Genomic DNA, 15,652 nt, shown 5'->3' on the forward strand with positions numbered 1-15,652 from the left:
GTTGCCAATAAACATGAGGAACTTTGGGGTGGGAAAACCACGTTTATATGCTTCATGGTCTGGCTAGGGAAGTTACGATGAATATTTTCCTAGACTCACTCTCCCGTAAATGGTGAGGTTTCATTGCAGCGATCGCCTACACCAGGGCAAAGACGCTATGTTTCAGCCTACTACTGTAAAATCCTTCTATTAGCGGGAATACGAGATGCCCAACTGTTCTCGGAGATAGACTGAATAAATTGGCTAATCGACACATCCTACTGCTTATCGCCTGTACCCCAAATCCGACTATCCCAAGCTTTTGTGATATGATGCCTCAGGTTTCGCCAAAGGAATGACCGGGGAATTACCGAGCAATATTCACCCATCTCAAGTCATTTTCCTACTCGACCATACAGTGTTTTCTGGCCTTTCCGCAGATACACCGCTGTCGCAGCAATTAGCAAGATGCGAGAGACACTTTCTGTGGTGGCCCCAAATCATTCTTCAAAGCGTTCTGGATGTAGTGTGGGGTCCGAAAACCCTGGGTCCCCAGCGGGCAGATCGGATTCAATCTGGGCCCGATATCTCCATTTAGCGAGGGCACTGGAGCTTGATCATTGTTGGCCCCATCGAGGTCTATTCTTAGAAATAGCTCGGCTGTGGGGCTCCTGTCAAGGTCCGATGCAAATATCCCCCTTGTACGTTCAGGGACAAGGGATATCCTGATACTGACAGCTGCTTAGCGGCCTTTCTGCGGGCGGAATTGCCTGGGGCCGCATGATCCTACTTCATAACGGTTAGCACACCTGTCTGCTTGCTTGCTTTAGGAGATTTTCCGCAAGAGGAAGGTCAATAGTGTCTGCATCATCGTGCCTCGGAAAATGTGAGTTGGGGGGTGGTATCCGTTATTAATGGCTTCTCAGGAAGCGGGCGTTGGACAATACGGGAGTCCAATAGACATACTGGCCCCACCGCTAGGTTATTACCCTGTTGTTCCTGTTAATAAATGGAATCAATCTACTGGGCAATTGCATATACGATATTGCACATTAGCTGTTCGCATGAATTTGTCCCTACTAAAATACACTATCAGGCGCACGTTGCCATGTCAACTTAATGATGAGAGAATTGTCGTAGCCCCAAGTACCACAGTGTTTTTGCAAACTCCCCCAAAGGCCAAATCCTCGGACTGAATAGAGCTGATAAGAAAGCTTGTGATCCTTAAAGCTGCCCCTGACTCGGGATGATGCGGTTGCCCTGCATGGTCATCCGATGGGGCCAAAACTTGGGGCCGTCGGGATCCTATTTTGCCCCTTTGCGGAACGGGGTCAAGCGCGCATCAAGTCCATACTAGTGCTTCATGTGCAGTCAACAGCACAAGACGGTATGGTGATGCTACAAAGACAGATGTTATATTCTCATCTCAAATTAATACTGCCAGCCCTGATCCCACAGTTGAGTAGGTAACCTGCGACCTCTCCTTTGCGATGATGAAAGGAATAGGCATAATATTTGGGAACACAACATCTATAGCGAACAGACTGACAAACACAAGCTAGATGAGAGAGTTGACGCCGACAATCATAACAATCATAAGATACACCGCCGGGAAAAAAAATGCAAGCTATTCAAACGGACGAAACCTCCATCTCCACCGGCACCGACATGAACTTTTGCGTCTTGATCACCTTGTCGGAGTAACGTTCTCCGCGCCCCAGATAGCAGTTGACCTGGCTAGGGTGGATGAATTGGAGTACCTCCATCGCCAGGAACATCAGCAGCGCATCGAATACATAGATGAAAACCTCGTGTTTCATAAGGTATCCGTCGTATCCTTGGAGGTATTCTACCACACGGACAATGGAACGGACAAAGATGAGGATGCTGGAGATGTAGAGGGCGTTCATATGGCGACGCCAGATGTGCGACAGTTCCGCCGAGGTGCTAGTGGGAGCCTTTGCCAGTCGCACTTGGAAGACGAGCGCTGTGATGATAAAGAAGCCGAAGAAGATAATTTGAACAAAGAGACCGCCGATGATGATGTGCTCGCCTGTGGTTGGGTCGCTCGAGCCGCTGACCATGAGACCAGCGCCTACTGCCGTTAGCGATACTGCATCAGAAGACGGGAAGCTGGGGAAGAACACACCGGACGCTTGCATCAAGAAGGAAAGAACATCGCCCGCGACAAAGATCTTTGTCACCCACTTTAACTTGAACACCGAGTAGTGTTCTGCTTGTACCATCCGGATAATGCGACCGAGGGTCATGTAAATACTAGCCGCCAGGAAGGCCGGGGCGATGAGGATAAGGGCGCTTTGCATGGCATACGAGCCCGTGCTGTAGTCGGGGCTTTCGAGCGAGGAGAGCAGACGGCCCACATATCCGATTGCTTCCACTGGAGATTAGGCTTCAGGTCAGTGATAGTCCTGCAGTTATCGTTGAGAGTAGTGACTGACAGATTCCGCCAATGAAGAAGGGGATCATGAACCATGTTCTGGTGCGGACCAGCTGGAGAAAGTGCAAGACAGTGCTGATGCCGAACAAAACTACAAAGATGCCTGCTGCCGCAGCAGAGGGTGTGTAGTAGTATAGAATGAATTCCATGGCTGGCATGCGATAGAGAAGCGCTGGAGTCGATAAAGTCACAGGAAGGTAGGGAGCGAGGCCCTGCTTTTATGAAGGCCTATCATTGTTGCCTCCCACTTTTGCAAGGTACCAATATGGCAACGGTCGCGATATACGAGAGACGATAGTACATCTGTCCCTGAACCTGACAATGAAGACCCGGGGCTGGGGAATCAACCTCTGCTCTACGTGGTGCTCCTCGTTTTCGTTGCGTATACCGTTTTGGGTAAGATGTCGTTCGTACTCGCACCCTTGCCCAAAACAGGCAATATTCGGGTGATCTCCACTGGATCTGGAACGCTTGAATCTCTACTTTCCTGACTTTTCAATTGATCCGGAGTAATTCCGTCTTAGAACTTTTACTATTTCGTATGCTACCCACTAAATACCCATAAGAAGCCATTGATAACATTTGAGCTGCCTAAATGGCTTGCTGCGCCCGCTGCTCCTTCTGAGCGAACGAATCCATGGGCTTCAAGTTCGCCTTCGACGGCCCCTCCACACAAACGCCATCGCAACTGAAGCGACTACCATGTACAGGGCAATCCCAGCTCTTCTCGGTGTCGTTCCAGTTCAACACCGCCTTCATGTGTGGACAGATAGCGCTGAACTTATGCGCCTTGCCTTGCTCATCTTTGTACACGGCTACGGGGTTCGTCAGACCCTCCTTGATCACGCCTCCGGAGCCGACGGCAAGATCCTCAATGTCCTTGATGTCGGACTTCATCCAGCGCTTGTACTGGGTATTGATTTGAACATCATGCGCCAACATACTGGGCAGGGACTTGGCGATGCTGGACAGCCGATGGGGGTTGTATAGGCTGGCCCATGGATTGTCAATGCCCATAATCTCGTCCGCAATGAGTTTACCAGCCAGAACGCCGTGTGTAAGACCATTGCCGCTGTCTCCTGTGACAACGTATGTATGGTTCAGGCCCTGGTTCTTTCCAATGAATGCCATGTAATCCACCGGCTCAAAGATCTGTCCGCTCCATTTATAGTCGACTGTCCCGGCCTTGGTGAAACGTTCACGAACCCAAGTCTCGAGTTCCTCGAACCGTCCGCTGGTCGTATCCTGGCCGACCTTATGATCGCATCCTCCGACCACTAGGTAGTCGTCCTTTTCATCGCATTCTGTGAACCGAATGTACTTGTACGCTTCTGCCTCGTCATAGAGAAGGCAGTCTTCGATCGAGCCCTTCGGAACACGAATGGCAATGCAGTACGTCCGCATGTACTCCATCTCCGCAATGACGCTCAGTTTCTGGAGAGGCACACAAGTCGCCTCGACCATATCCTTCGCCGTGATAGTGTAGCCGTCGGCGGTCGTCACTTGCACCAGGCCACTCTCGCTGGACGACATCATGCGAGTGTGCGCGTAGCATTGAAAGTTTGGCTGCTTCTGCAGCCACTCAAGTACCCCAATAAAGTACTTGGTTGGGTGGAAGGTTGCCTGGTCGGCAAAAATGGCACCGTCCCGCTGGTCAATGTTGCCATCCCATCCCTTCACGGTGAGACCTTCGCGGTAGGATGCAGGAAGACCAAGCTGCTTCGCCAGCTCAACTTCCTTCTTCAGGCTGGAGACCTCCTTATCATGGTTTGGGTCACCACGGGGGTACTGGGAGATCTCATAGCCTGGAAGCATGCGATACTCACACTCAATTCCGAGTGATCGGGAAATCTCACCGACTCGCTTGAGTGCCCAGGTATGGCTCTCAGCGGCGGCTTTGGCACCCTGGTGTCCATGCTTCTTCTGGATCTCGGTGTATCCATCGTCTAAAGCATTAGACAAATGACCACTGGTACGGCCACTTTCGCCGGACAGGACATTGCGGGCCTCGATCATGGTCACTCGCTTTCCACGATTGACCAGCTCATAGGCAATAGAGATACCGGCAATACCTGAGCCGACAATGCAGACTTCGGTTTCGACATTCTCATTCAATGATGGGAACTTGGGATATTTGGAGTACGGCATAGAGTGAACCCAGACGGGGTCCGTCTCACCGGAGGTGTTCATCCAATGGGTGGGACTGGACATGGTGGCTAATTTGCGTGATTTGGGAGGGGGGGCAGAAGTTGAGTATGAAGAGACAGTATACAGAAGTTGGCAATTAACCCGTTTGAACGAAGTAAGCTTACTAGCAGGATGGCAAGCAAAGCCGCGGAAGCTCAGTTTATACAACATGGCAAGGTCGTGCTGAGCAAGACCAACCCTTCACTATCAACGGGCAGATTGGGTGTTCCAATGCGGGTTTATGTTCGCGATATACCCCGGGGGGCATCATGATGACATAACGACAGACCCAAGAAATGAATTGTCCAAAAGCTAGATAAAGTTCGTTCTGGGATCGAGAAACTGGAGCCAAAGACCTCGAACTTGCCTGAAACCGGGCTTAGAGCCAATTTCCCAGAGATTGGTGGTGGAAGCATAGCCTAGAACCAGCCTGCGTGGATGTAGCATGCGGGGCGTGGAGATACTGTAGAAGACCATTCTGTTTGTGGGCAGACTGTTAAACACCAAGTAGGCCTGCGTGCCCCATCTTTTGGGTTACACAGTACAAGCTCTGACCCAGCGAGAGGGTATGGCTTGTTGTGTATTAGACTTCTCAAAGGACTCTTGTCACTTGACCTGCGCATAGTGGTTAGCCTCTAAACGTATACCTCAGCCACCCAGTCATGGTTCCATGTCTTTAGTACTCAATAGCGGAAAATATATCCCCACCATCTCAGCAGAAAACTTCCCAGCCATTCACCCCACATTCTTTCCATTGAAGTGTTTCATGCTGCTACTGATAAGCAGTAATCATGACATTCTCAGTGGCGATAAAACCCCGCTAAATAAGTGATGAATTGGGTGACTATTCAAGTGATGTACTAGTTATCAATAGCACCAACTATGACCTCACCATGACTCCCGGACCAATGACGCCATCACCACCCACTCCAACCAACCCTAACGAACGAATTTCCGATACTCTAATCAGCCATCTCCCATTACCAACAACTGACTCTTCTACTTCCTGTTTTATTTACATTTTACCTCCTGCGACCCGTTACCTCCATTGACAATTCCATAACCACCAAAATGCCTCGAAAAGTCTCGTTCTCGGAAACTCAACTACCCAATTTCGACAAACCCATCCGCCCGCCTTCTATCAGCGTCGACTTTTCCACCACTGTCCCCGAATGCCCCGTCACTGCAGCCCGCCAACCGGCTCGGTATACGAACGACTATATTGAGAAACCAGGCGTGCCGCGGGCCAACACCACCGCCTCAATTGACCGGCCAGACGGGGATGAGAGCTATACAAAGCAATTTGGCGATTTTGTACGTACTAGCCTCAATAAGCACTCTATATGATCGATTGAAACATACCACTAACTTGAGATCACTGATGAAGACCCCCCTCCAACAACATGTCCTCTTCTGGGACCGCGACCGCGACGGGCAAATATACCCCTGGGATACATATAACGGCTTCCGCGACCTAGGATTCAATATCCTCTTCTCCTTCTTAGCTGTTCTGGTCATCAATCTGAACTTCTCTTATCCGACTCGTCTGGCGCATTCGTATCTCCCGGATCCGTGGTTTAGGGTATATGTGGATGCGGTCCACAAAGCCAAGGTACATACCTCCCCCAATGGGGTATTTACGCCTTCACTAGGAGGAGATTGCTAATGGAATAATTAGCATGGCTCTGATAGCAATACCTATGACCCCGAAGGACGCTTCGTTCCTCAATCATTCGAGAATATGTTCGCGAAGTATGATCGCGATGGTGATGGCGCATTGACATTGCGGGAGCTGTTTGATATGATGCATGGGAATAGATGTGCGGCTGATCCGTTTGGTGTATGTTCACTCTTCTCCGCTCCCTTCGCACAAAAGATAAGTGTAGTTGATAAGAGTGTACAGTGGGGAGCCGCGTTGTTTGAATGGGGAACCACATGGTTGCTGATTGAGAAAGACGGTAAGGTCTGGAAGGAAGATGTGCGGGGTGTATATGATGTATGTCTATCTATCGCTTGGATGGGGTGAGAAATACAGCTAATGGTTATTACAGGGCTCATTATTCTGGAAGGTACGCGAAGCCAACCGTTCAGGACAGGGATGGACTCAGGGCTTTAGACCTGGATTATGGATGAAGCGGACAGTGAAGGGATGTTTGAACGCATATTTGGATGGCTAAGCATACATGCATTGCATTAGACCATTGTACACTTATTTAGAGCGATTTAGTTATCGCCATCATCTCATGTTTAATTTCATCGTCGAGCATAATACCAGCGACTTCAAGCATAGCAGACCAGAACATGAATACAGCCAATCAGCTTCGACTGTAAACCAGCTAATAAGTATACCGAAACCCCGGCAGATCCCCAATAACCAACTCTCCCCGATCCACGCGACGATTGCGCAGATACAATCGAATGGTCAACAACCCCACCAACACTATCGCAGCAGCCTGTAATGCAATACAGGTAAGCATCCCCGGCCGGTATTCCGGGGCATCCTGAGACCGAAAGACCAGAGATCCGACCATGCCGCCCGACGCACCGAGACCGACAAAGATGGCGCTGCAGGCCGCTCGCTTCCACTGACCGCGAACATTGTTTGCCTACAATCAATCAACACTGATACTAGGATGAGAGGGATGTATAATCCTACCTGATATGCCATAGCAGCAGGGACGTTCGAGTTGGCACCCATGGTAGTAAGAAAACACCCGACCAGTCGTGGCCCGTTGCCCTTGGTGAAGGTCTAGTCTTGTCAGCCGTGTTTACCACTACATTAGTATGAGGAGAAACTGACCATCAAAGGCAGCCCGATCAAAGCCAACATGGCATTGAAAACGATTATCGGCCCTCGCAGCCGGTACTTATCCCCAATCCACGATGTCGCCATCATGGTGATCCCCGCAGCCACGTACGGTGGAGCGAAGAGACACAGCGATGCTCCCATCGAAAAGCCCATTCCCTGCCTGTATATCAGAGGCAGAAAATATGCTATTGAATAAGCAGTGGATGTAGTGCAGAAGTACACTAGTCCAAATCCCCAGATATTAACGTCCAGTGCAGCGACAAGATACTTCTTCAAATTGAATGGCTCGAGTCTCACGTCCCCGCGGTCGTCGTTGATCTGGTCAGTAATGAAGTCGTATTCTCGGTCCGACAGGAATCGACTCTTGCTTGATCGCATACGATCCAGGAAATTGATTAGCACGAAGTAGCTGATTGCTGCCAGTGTGCAGGTGAGGAGGCCTTGGATGACGAAAATCCAGCGCCATGCTGTGAGGCCGCCCAGGCCGTTCTATACACGCTAGTTGTTAGTGGGAATATGATAGAGGGGCAGTGCTTGCGTACCATAAACGTGATGCCATAAGATAGAATACCGGTGAATGCCGATGCCACACAGCCGAGCAGGTAGAAAATGGCAAATCGCTTCTGCATCTGATAGCGGGTGTACCAGGTCGCAATTAGATAGACAGCAGCGGGGAAGAACCCTGCTTCCAAGGCTCCGATGATGATTCGAATGCCAGCTAGTTGAGCCCAGTTATGGACGAATCCACCGCACATCTAACAGGTTAGCTCTTCGTCAGGAGGGGGGTCCTGGTGATATCTTACCATAGCAATACCCCAGATAAAGCAAATTCCCGCAAGAAAGAACTTTGGGCCCAGTCTACGAATCAGCACTGGACCCAGCATCTGCAGGCAGATGTAGGGAGGAAAAAACACGACAGCAATGATATTCTATACGACTGTGTTAGTATAGAAATGCTTCTTCAGCTAAAAAAAAAGAAAAAAAAAAAAAAAAAAAAAAAAAAAAAAAAAAAAAAAAAAAAAAAAAAAAAAAAGAGAAAGAAAAAAGAAAACTCACATATTGATTACCCTGGAGGTGCAACTCCTTCTCCATTCCCGCAACCGCTGCAGTAGATAGGTTCCCCCGGTCAAGCAGCGATACGGTGTGCAGGAACCCCAACATGACAATTAATCGTGCGTCAACCCGACGGATAACCCGTCGCTGCTCCTGTGGAGTCAGCTCCGTATCTTCGGGTCGGGAGCTCCCTGCCTCAACGGACAGGCCTTTGATGGTGTCGTCGTCGGCCATTATCCCGAGTCGAGGACGTTGCCACTAACCCGTCGGCTACATTGATGGGACTGCTCTTGCTCCTAAGGAGATTTGTAGGACCTAAAGTATGATCAAAGCAATGATGCAAATTTGGTATCGATGGCGACATTGGAAGCAATTCTCGAGACTATAGATGCTTTATCAGGTCATGGCAAAAGAAACTATGCTAATGGATGGATTTTCATTTGCGGGGAAAGCTCGAGGTCGGAAATCGGCGTTAGCCTTGAAGCTACTACGTGTAACGTAGCGATGTGACTAGCCAAGCCCTGCAGACTGGAGATAGTCTCCTTCAGCCATTTTTAAACGCCGAAAGCCGGAGAAAGGAGACATGGCGGTTTGCGTGAGCGGTGAAAGTTGTAGGGCCAAGGATCGATTAGCGTCGTGGTAGACATGCTGATTGCCAGGCTGCCACGGAGGTCACGAGCTGGTTTATTCAGCTCTTCAGAATCTCCGTTCTACCCCTAAACCCTCCCTTCACTGACTTCATGTTCGTCTGCAGTCACATTCCAATCGTCAACTTGGCGGGTTTTAGCTTTTCTCCGCTCCTCCCACTTAAAGACAAAATGGATGCAAACGAACAACACCGCTGCCAAGCATGAAAGACCGAGGTACAGCTTTGCTCCAATACGCCAGTGAGGAGCTTCCGATGCTGGATATGCAGCTATGGGAAGGAAGGCACTTAGCAAATACGCGAAGAGGGTTCCGGTGGCGAACAAAACGGTGCGAACTTCTGGCTCCGTCTCCAAATGGGCAGCTGCCCACGCACACAACAGCATTGTCGAGACCCTAAACAATATATATCAGCTAGATATCCCTACCTCTCGGATAGGTGAGGCTTACGCTCCGATATAGTCCATATACCACCCAGCCATATAGGTGTGCTCATTGCTCGGTTGGATCGTCAGGATGATGAGTGATACTATATTGATCACCTAAACTTGGTCAGTACTGAGTAGTTCTTACTCAGGTGCGACTTACCGAATGCAAGAGGAGGAATGGCAGTCTGACTCCAAAATAGTCACTAAACCCACTGAAAAGGATTTCAGCGACAAGTTGGATTGCTTGACCAGCGATCGGAAGGTAGTCGAGCATGGCCACGGAGCTATATTTCATCAGACTTGAATGCATAGAATGGTAAGGAACACATACTATTTAGCGGATCCATCAGGGTTCTTCAACGACTTGAGCCAGAGGTTGAAGTAGCTCGTTGGCGTTGTGCCGGTGCCGATTGCCCACGCGACTGTGTCAAGATCAGTTATGCGTGCTACAGCAGAGTGAGGTGGAGACATACTGGCGAACAACCATAAATGCCAGAACTTGAAGCAACGCAGAAAGCTTTTGACCTGGATGCCGATCTGCGGTTTCCGGCCCACGCGGCGTGTACGTGCAATGGCTGTCTCTGTATGAGTTTAGCGAATTTCTCCACAACTCCTATAATTTTTACTTACTAATATGCTGCGGCCCGAGATAGATCTTGGACAATGGATTTTGCCTTTCGGGCTATAGTCACTTAGCAGAGTATCCCACCCGAAGAGCTGGGGATTCTCACAAAGCCAGGTAGGATGACAAATGCCAACAAGGCAATGAATATGGTGCAACCTCCCTACCCGGGATATGAACTAGTCAGCTTCGTCATCACGAGTATTCAATCCCGTCGAACATACGTTTATGATAAATGCCCATCTCCAACCACTTCGCCCCATGACACCTTCCAGATTGGTAGACATTGCGCCCTGCATGGCACCCGAAAGCATAGCCCCAACTGGCTGAGCCATGTTATACAAGCTCATACGCAAGGCCATCTCGTGCGGGAGATACCATTGACTTTGCGTGTTAGTAGTCTCACTACTTGATTATCTACAAGATTCAGCGACTTACCTGATAATGGTAAAGTAGCCAGGCCACGTCGCACCTTCAAAGAAGCCAATGAGAAAACGCAAACCATACACCTAACCGATTAGTTGTGCCGATGCTTGTCGAAACGCTCGGGGTATATACCTGTTTAGCAGACGTGACAGTGGATAAGCAACAGGTAAGTATACCCCATAGAACCTATTTCGTTGGTTAACTATATGAATACCCTATCTGAAAAAACTTACTTCGCATGCTGGCAGCCATATAGCTGGCCCGATGTGGGAGATAATGATGCATGATGGGTAGAGCATAATCATGTATCCGATACTGATGGAGTCAGAATTGCCAGTAGTTAGAGGTGATGACATACTTGAAGAAGGTCGTGAAATAATTGTACTCGTTACCATAGAGTTCGAGATCTGTCTCCATACCGGAAACATAGGCATTGCTCTGCCGATGATAAGTACACATTGTTTATGTGATGCATGCGGATACTAACAATGTTCGTTTGATCCAGGTACTTGAATGCATATCCCAGAAACCCTACGACGAGGAAGAAGCAGTCGAGTCGCCATACCTAGAATCAGTCAGTCAATACGCACATTTCCGATGTCGTGGGCTGAAAACAATACCAGTGCCCTCTCATCCTTCGGCCGTATCTCATCCGATAGCTGCTCGTTTACAGATGAGACCCTATCAATAGGGCCTTTGCTCTCATCGTCGGGCGTATCCATCCTGTCGACCTTTCAAGAAAAATAAGGATTCATCAAGCGATAACAATAGAGATTAGGACCTCAGACCGTCAAAAAAGTCAAGCAACATAAAAACCATGGGAGAAAAGCGCCTTCGGCGACGTCTTATCGGCGACCTGCAGACATGGCATCAAGGCGGGATGTGAAGGCGTGCTCTGTATAGCCCGCCCCGCTCAATTGGTTTGATGCACGCCGTTATTCGCCAAGCAGACCAGGAATCTGCTGACGTTGAGGTCTAGAAGATCGTCTCCGATAAAGATGCAAGTGCAGTACTCTAACTGTAACTATCAAATTAGGTAACATCCGGCACCGGCGTCAAGTATCCTAACTACGCCACCAGCCGCCAAGATTACGAGTGATTTGTCGCTCAAACAAATAAGAAAATTGATTTAGGCGATTCCAAAACCATCCGATTGATATATCACGATAATATGATTACACAAGATCCTAGCTAATCTCATCCTAGGTAGTTTGACGACTACACCACTGAGCTCTGACTAGAGAACGCAGGTAGACTAGGCAAACGAAGCCTTGTTCTGCTGCAAGAATTCCTTCCAGCTGGTGAGCTTATACCCCGCCTTAGCCACCAAAACTTACTCTCGTTGAGACTCCGACCATTGAAGTAACCCGGGTTTCCAATGAAGAGGTGGTTCTCCAGCATTTCCTGACCGATCGGACCCGGCATGAATGACTTGTACGTTTCGGGATCAACCTGCACAAACTGGGACTTCTGTCCTGTCACCTCTTCGAACTCTTCGAGAATGCGAGTAGGAGTGTAGTAAGCCTCCGCCACGAGGATTTGAGCACCCAGTGTCTCGGAGCGGTTCTTCAAAGATGCAGCGACATATTTACCTACATAAATTGTCAGTCAAGGCCTCATGCTAGAGCAAATGGCTTAGAGATCACATACCCATATCACCCACAATATCAATCAACGGAAACTTAGACTCCTTTCCAATAGGATAAGCAAGAGTCCATACCCCGTTCTCGCCCTTCCGCAGAAGACCAACAACAGAGTAATTGGTCATGAAATACCCTGGCAAGACAAAGGTAGCCGGAATCCCCAGCGAGCGAATATACTGCTCGACCTGGGCTTTGTGATCAAAGTGATGGACATTCTTGAGACATCCTGCTGTTGTCTCTGTCACGTTGAGCAGAGAAGAGAAAATGAGATGCTGGACGTTCAACTCTTTAGCCACGTCGGCAACGTTCTTGCCGTGGACCAATTCTGCATCAGATCCAGCAATACCCCAGGCGGGAGTGGTCACTAGGAAGACAGAGTGACTGCCCTCAAGGGCGTTCCGGATAGAGTCTTTGGAGTTCATGTCCGCCTATGTAGACTGTTAAAGTGGGATTTCGGTAGAAGTGTGGGACGTCAAGCCTTACATTTCGGATTGCGACTCCCTGCTTGGACAATGCCTGGGCTTCTGGTTTGCTGGCATCGCGGGTGATACCGCGGATCTCGAATTCCTTGGAAAGTTCGGGGTCGTTGAGGATCGTGCGGATGACAGACCCGCCCTGTTGGCCAGTGGCACCGAAGACAGTAATGATCTTGGACATTTTGCTTTGAGAAATAGATGAATCGTTCGGTTCCTTGAGTTCGTAGTGCTTTCAGTCTGGTGGAGTAATTGCCAATGGATGACTTCTGCTGCATGGGATTAACCCGGGGCAAGCCTCCATTATATATGTCCCTTGGCCACCCACTGCAGCTGACCAAGATTGAGGTTCCTCCCATACCCCTTTCGGTGTCAATGTCAGAGAGATGAATGACAAAATACCCCTCGTATATCGGCTTCATTTGGGGACCGAGGTTAGTAAGAGACGCATTGAAGCCTGACTAAAAGTGGACGAGGGTCGGCCTTGAGATCAATGCCGAAAGGGATCGCCACCCCGACCGTGACACATCTAAGAGTACATGATGGCCATACTCCAAGATCGCTTCCTCCACAACCCCATTTCACATACACGTTACATATCCGTTTACATATAATTATGGTGATATTATATGTCGAGTTATTTTTCATATTTGATTTGCGCCGACCAGATACGTCCTTCAAAGTGGTTGGGAGCCCGACCGTTACAGCAATGGCTCCCACAGCCACTCCATGCCCGAGACATCAAAACCAGCCATCCCTAGCGAATAGACATCTGATGGAATAGAACCTTTATCCAGAGAAGCCTGTGAGATATCCATGCCTGGAATAGTGTTGGTATCTAAATACATCAACTCCGAACCCGTGCTATCATCCTCCTTAACCTCCGTGCCCAGAGAGGAGCCTGGCGATACACCCAATTTGGCTGCCCTAGTTGAAGCTGTCCGTTGCATCAACCGCTTGAGCGGCTTCCGGAGCATGACGCTCTGAGGCGAGCCATCCTGCTCCCATTGCCGCTGGATCTCCGTCACCACCTGCCAGGCATGATCGGTTTCGGCCGTGATTGGGCGGTTGCACAGCTGGGCGAGAATGAAGGCGACCGTGTGCCATTGCTTATACGTCTTGCACAACCACGCCCAGTGCGAAGTACTCTCGTTGGTATGCAGCAGAATGGTAAATTTGATGGTTTCGACGGCCGCCCGAAAGGCATCATCGCAGGCGGCTTGCGAGCATTCGGATTGAGACCCATGGCTGGGGATTTTGTTGTAATGAGCGTACAACCACAGCTTCGACAGGGTCAATCGAATGATCATGGCATAAACCCATTGGATTGGGATGTTGATGTCCAAGTGTTGCAAATACCGATTTTCCAGACGGTTCGCTACAGAGGTAACTAGCGGTTCCTGATCGGCCGAGGATTCTGGATCCTTTGCACCATTACGTCGATTTGGCCAGTTGAGTTCCGAGATGAGCTCGCACTGAATAATGACGAGGGTGATATCAGTGGCGCCAGTTTTTTCCGGTGGCAGCTCAGTCATCGAAGGAGCCAGATCTTCCCCGTCAATATTATGGGGGAGACGAGTGTCAAACATGCCTGGCTGGATCTGGGTGTCAGTTCCTTGATCCTCGGAGCACACCATATCCAGGACACAAATGTGCCACCATAAACGACGCCGCATTTCCGAATCGAACGGGCTGAGTCCGAGGCTTTGACCGTCGCGATGGACGCCCTGTCCCTGAGCCACACGAACCACGACGGCAGACGCGGCCCAGACCAGCCTGGCATCCCCCCTCCAGCGAAGGCAGAGCAAGAAGATTACTGCAGCTTGCAGAACACTGATGTTCTGAGATTTGATGAAGTTGGCTCTTACCAAAGCCTGGTCAACGGCGAGCTGGTAGCTCTGAATAGCCTTCTCGCAATCGAGACCCACCAAATCCAAGCACTGACCTGGGGGTATGGTTACGATGGCGGCAAAGCACACAGCCAGAATGAGTGCTTCGCGAGAAGGGTCCGGATTGATGTTCTCGGACTCTTCACGAACCATGATCTCCACGGACGGTACGTGTAGAACGGCAAGTAGCGGGGCTACATTGTTTTTGTAGACTTGCCATAGGCGCTGGATCTGGTCCGGCTGCAGGTAGGTGTTTCGTAAACTGTGACCTTGCCAGTTGGCCCCAAGGCTACTGGCGAAGTGCAAGCCGGATGCCTCCGGGGTCGCCAGTTCATCCTCGGAGGATGATGCATCACAGATGTCCTGTAGTTCTCGGATCTATAGTGGTTACGAACACACCCGTCAGGGCTCTTGTGGGGAGTAGAACAGGATTATACGAGGAAGGGAGATCTCACCTTGTCCCCCAGCACGGCCGAGGGTGCATCCCCCACATAACGACTTTTACCTTCCTTGATCACCAGCCTGCCTTCCCGCTGGCCTGGTTCCAGTGGGCCAGTGGCCTCCTCCTGGAAATGGCCGAGTGGAGACGATCTAGAAGCCAATCCAGCCCCCGCAGGTTGCTGAGCTTGGGCGCGCAGGAGCTGGACCTCTTGCTCCAGGTGTCGCAGCTGGGCCAGCACCTCGGCGATTGGGGGTCGTTTCAGCTGTCGCGGTGCTCGTTTAGGACCAGGAAAGACACATTGTTCGCCGCCCTTGACACATCGACCGCAGGGAAGCCTCCGGTCGCATCGGACCTTGCGGCGGTTGCAGGGGATGCAGCTACGGGGATACGTGCCACTATCATCCATCTTGCGACATCGCCATCCCTGAGAGGGTTTTTAAGAATGAATCTGGCGGAACAGAGGGTATGATGTTTGGAGACTGATTGGGTTGAGTTGGGAGAAAAGAGGAATCGGGCGCGGTCCGAGACACTGACAGAAGGAGAATTGAAACCCACGGTCGCGTCTAGCGGATCTTCACCGACGCCTGATTTTAACATA

At 50.1% G+C, this 15,652-nt stretch overlaps 7 protein-coding genes across 7 annotated transcripts; 1 reads left to right on the top strand and 6 right to left on the bottom strand.

Annotated features, from left to right (window-relative positions):
* Positions 1-1,524: 1,524 nt before the first annotated feature.
* On the bottom strand, positions 1,525-2,746 carry BO83DRAFT_408378 (RTA1 domain-containing protein). Its single transcript, XM_025534037.1, has 3 exons — positions 2,439-2,746; positions 2,129-2,377; positions 1,525-2,074 (listed from the first exon to the last, which is right to left on the bottom strand). Exons 1-3 carry the CDS (start codon positions 2,593-2,595, stop codon positions 1,611-1,613), a joined length of 870 nt encoding a protein of 289 aa, XP_025387771.1. The 5' UTR covers positions 2,596-2,746; the 3' UTR covers positions 1,525-1,610.
* A 232-nt stretch (positions 2,747-2,978) lies between these two features.
* BO83DRAFT_408379 (FAD-dependent oxidoreductase) lies at positions 2,979-4,795 on the bottom strand (the record flags this gene model as incomplete). The annotated part of the gene is made up of 1 exon (XM_025534038.1): positions 2,979-4,795. The coding sequence occupies one exon, from the start codon at positions 4,793-4,795 to the stop codon at positions 3,029-3,031; it is 1,767 nt and encodes a 588-aa protein (XP_025387772.1). The 3' UTR covers positions 2,979-3,028.
* Positions 4,796-5,392: 597 nt separating this feature from the next.
* BO83DRAFT_378611 (caleosin family protein) lies at positions 5,393-6,886 on the top strand. Its single transcript, XM_025531298.1, has 5 exons — positions 5,393-5,938; positions 6,012-6,236; positions 6,303-6,464; positions 6,528-6,620; positions 6,676-6,886. The coding sequence occupies exons 1-5, from the start codon at positions 5,696-5,698 to the stop codon at positions 6,799-6,801; spliced, it is 849 nt and encodes a 282-aa protein (XP_025387773.1). The 5' UTR covers positions 5,393-5,695; the 3' UTR covers positions 6,802-6,886.
* Positions 6,686-9,023, bottom strand: BO83DRAFT_445681 (phthalate transporter). Its single transcript, XM_025536566.1, has 6 exons — positions 8,490-9,023; positions 8,237-8,362; positions 7,976-8,188; positions 7,425-7,922; positions 7,281-7,373; positions 6,686-7,230 (listed from the first exon to the last, which is right to left on the bottom strand). The coding sequence occupies exons 1-6, from the start codon at positions 8,718-8,720 to the stop codon at positions 6,961-6,963; spliced, it is 1,431 nt and encodes a 476-aa protein (XP_025387774.1). The 5' UTR covers positions 8,721-9,023; the 3' UTR covers positions 6,686-6,960.
* A 179-nt stretch (positions 9,024-9,202) lies between these two features.
* BO83DRAFT_313883 (major facilitator superfamily transporter) lies at positions 9,203-11,329 on the bottom strand (the record flags this gene model as incomplete). The annotated part of the gene is made up of 12 exons (XM_025527566.1): positions 9,203-9,527; positions 9,582-9,673; positions 9,720-9,843; positions 9,891-9,981; positions 10,033-10,140; positions 10,190-10,241; positions 10,406-10,565; positions 10,620-10,690; positions 10,841-10,922; positions 10,966-11,045; positions 11,095-11,172; positions 11,228-11,329. The coding sequence occupies 12 exons, from the start codon at positions 11,327-11,329 to the stop codon at positions 9,203-9,205; spliced, it is 1,365 nt and encodes a 454-aa protein (XP_025387775.1).
* A 410-nt stretch (positions 11,330-11,739) lies between these two features.
* BO83DRAFT_378613 (NmrA/HSCARG family protein) lies at positions 11,740-13,139 on the bottom strand. Its single transcript, XM_025531299.1, has 3 exons — positions 12,734-13,139; positions 12,258-12,678; positions 11,740-12,199 (listed from the first exon to the last, which is right to left on the bottom strand). Exons 1-3 carry the CDS (start codon positions 12,905-12,907, stop codon positions 11,826-11,828), a joined length of 969 nt encoding a protein of 322 aa, XP_025387776.1. The 5' UTR covers positions 12,908-13,139; the 3' UTR covers positions 11,740-11,825.
* A 215-nt stretch (positions 13,140-13,354) lies between these two features.
* On the bottom strand, positions 13,355-15,529 carry BO83DRAFT_417356 (C6 transcription factor). The gene is made up of 2 exons (XM_025534748.1): positions 15,068-15,529; positions 13,355-14,990 (listed from the first exon to the last, which is right to left on the bottom strand). Exons 1-2 carry the CDS (start codon positions 15,458-15,460, stop codon positions 13,425-13,427), a joined length of 1,959 nt encoding a protein of 652 aa, XP_025387777.1. The 5' UTR covers positions 15,461-15,529; the 3' UTR covers positions 13,355-13,424.
* Positions 15,530-15,652: the final 123 nt, after the last annotated feature.

The sequence above is a fragment of the Aspergillus eucalypticola genome (genome assembly GCF_003184535.1).
Source record: "Aspergillus eucalypticola CBS 122712 chromosome Unknown BO83scaffold_13, whole genome shotgun sequence".
Lineage (NCBI taxonomy): Eukaryota > Fungi > Ascomycota > Eurotiomycetes > Eurotiales > Aspergillaceae > Aspergillus > Aspergillus eucalypticola.

Coding starts and splice junctions, on each gene's coding strand:
- BO83DRAFT_408378 (XM_025534037.1), bottom strand. CDS start 2,595: ATGCCAGCCATGGAATTCATTCTATACTACTACACACCCTCTGCTGCG. Junction 2,378..2,438: donor CTTCTTCATTGGCGGAATCT/GTCAGTCACTAC, acceptor CCTAATCTCCAG/TGGAAGCAATCGGATATGTG. Junction 2,075..2,128: donor CTTCTTGATGCAAGCGTCCG/GTGTGTTCTTCC, acceptor TAACGGCAGTAG/GCGCTGGTCTCATGGTCAGC.
- BO83DRAFT_378611 (XM_025531298.1), top strand. CDS start 5,696: ATGCCTCGAAAAGTCTCGTTCTCGGAAACTCAACTACCCAATTTCGAC. Junction 5,939..6,011: donor CAAAGCAATTTGGCGATTTT/GTACGTACTAGC, acceptor TCACTGATGAAG/ACCCCCCTCCAACAACATGT. Junction 6,621..6,675: donor ATGTGCGGGGTGTATATGAT/GTATGTCTATCT, acceptor TGGTTATTACAG/GGCTCATTATTCTGGAAGGT.
- BO83DRAFT_445681 (XM_025536566.1), bottom strand. CDS start 8,720: ATGGCCGACGACGACACCATCAAAGGCCTGTCCGTTGAGGCAGGGAGC. Junction 8,363..8,489: donor ACCTCCAGGGTAATCAATAT/GTGAGTTTTCTT, acceptor ACAGTCGTATAG/AATATCATTGCTGTCGTGTT. Junction 7,923..7,975: donor CTTATGGCATCACGTTTATG/GTACGCAAGCAC, acceptor TAGCGTGTATAG/AACGGCCTGGGCGGCCTCAC.
- BO83DRAFT_378613 (XM_025531299.1), bottom strand. CDS start 12,907: ATGTCCAAGATCATTACTGTCTTCGGTGCCACTGGCCAACAGGGCGGG. Junction 12,679..12,733: donor AGGGAGTCGCAATCCGAAAT/GTAAGGCTTGAC, acceptor CAGTCTACATAG/GCGGACATGAACTCCAAAGA. Junction 12,200..12,257: donor TGATATTGTGGGTGATATGG/GTATGTGATCTC, acceptor CAATTTATGTAG/GTAAATATGTCGCTGCATCT.
- BO83DRAFT_417356 (XM_025534748.1), bottom strand. CDS start 15,460: ATGGATGATAGTGGCACGTATCCCCGTAGCTGCATCCCCTGCAACCGC. Junction 14,991..15,067: donor CGGCCGTGCTGGGGGACAAG/GTGAGATCTCCC, acceptor TAACCACTATAG/ATCCGAGAACTACAGGACAT.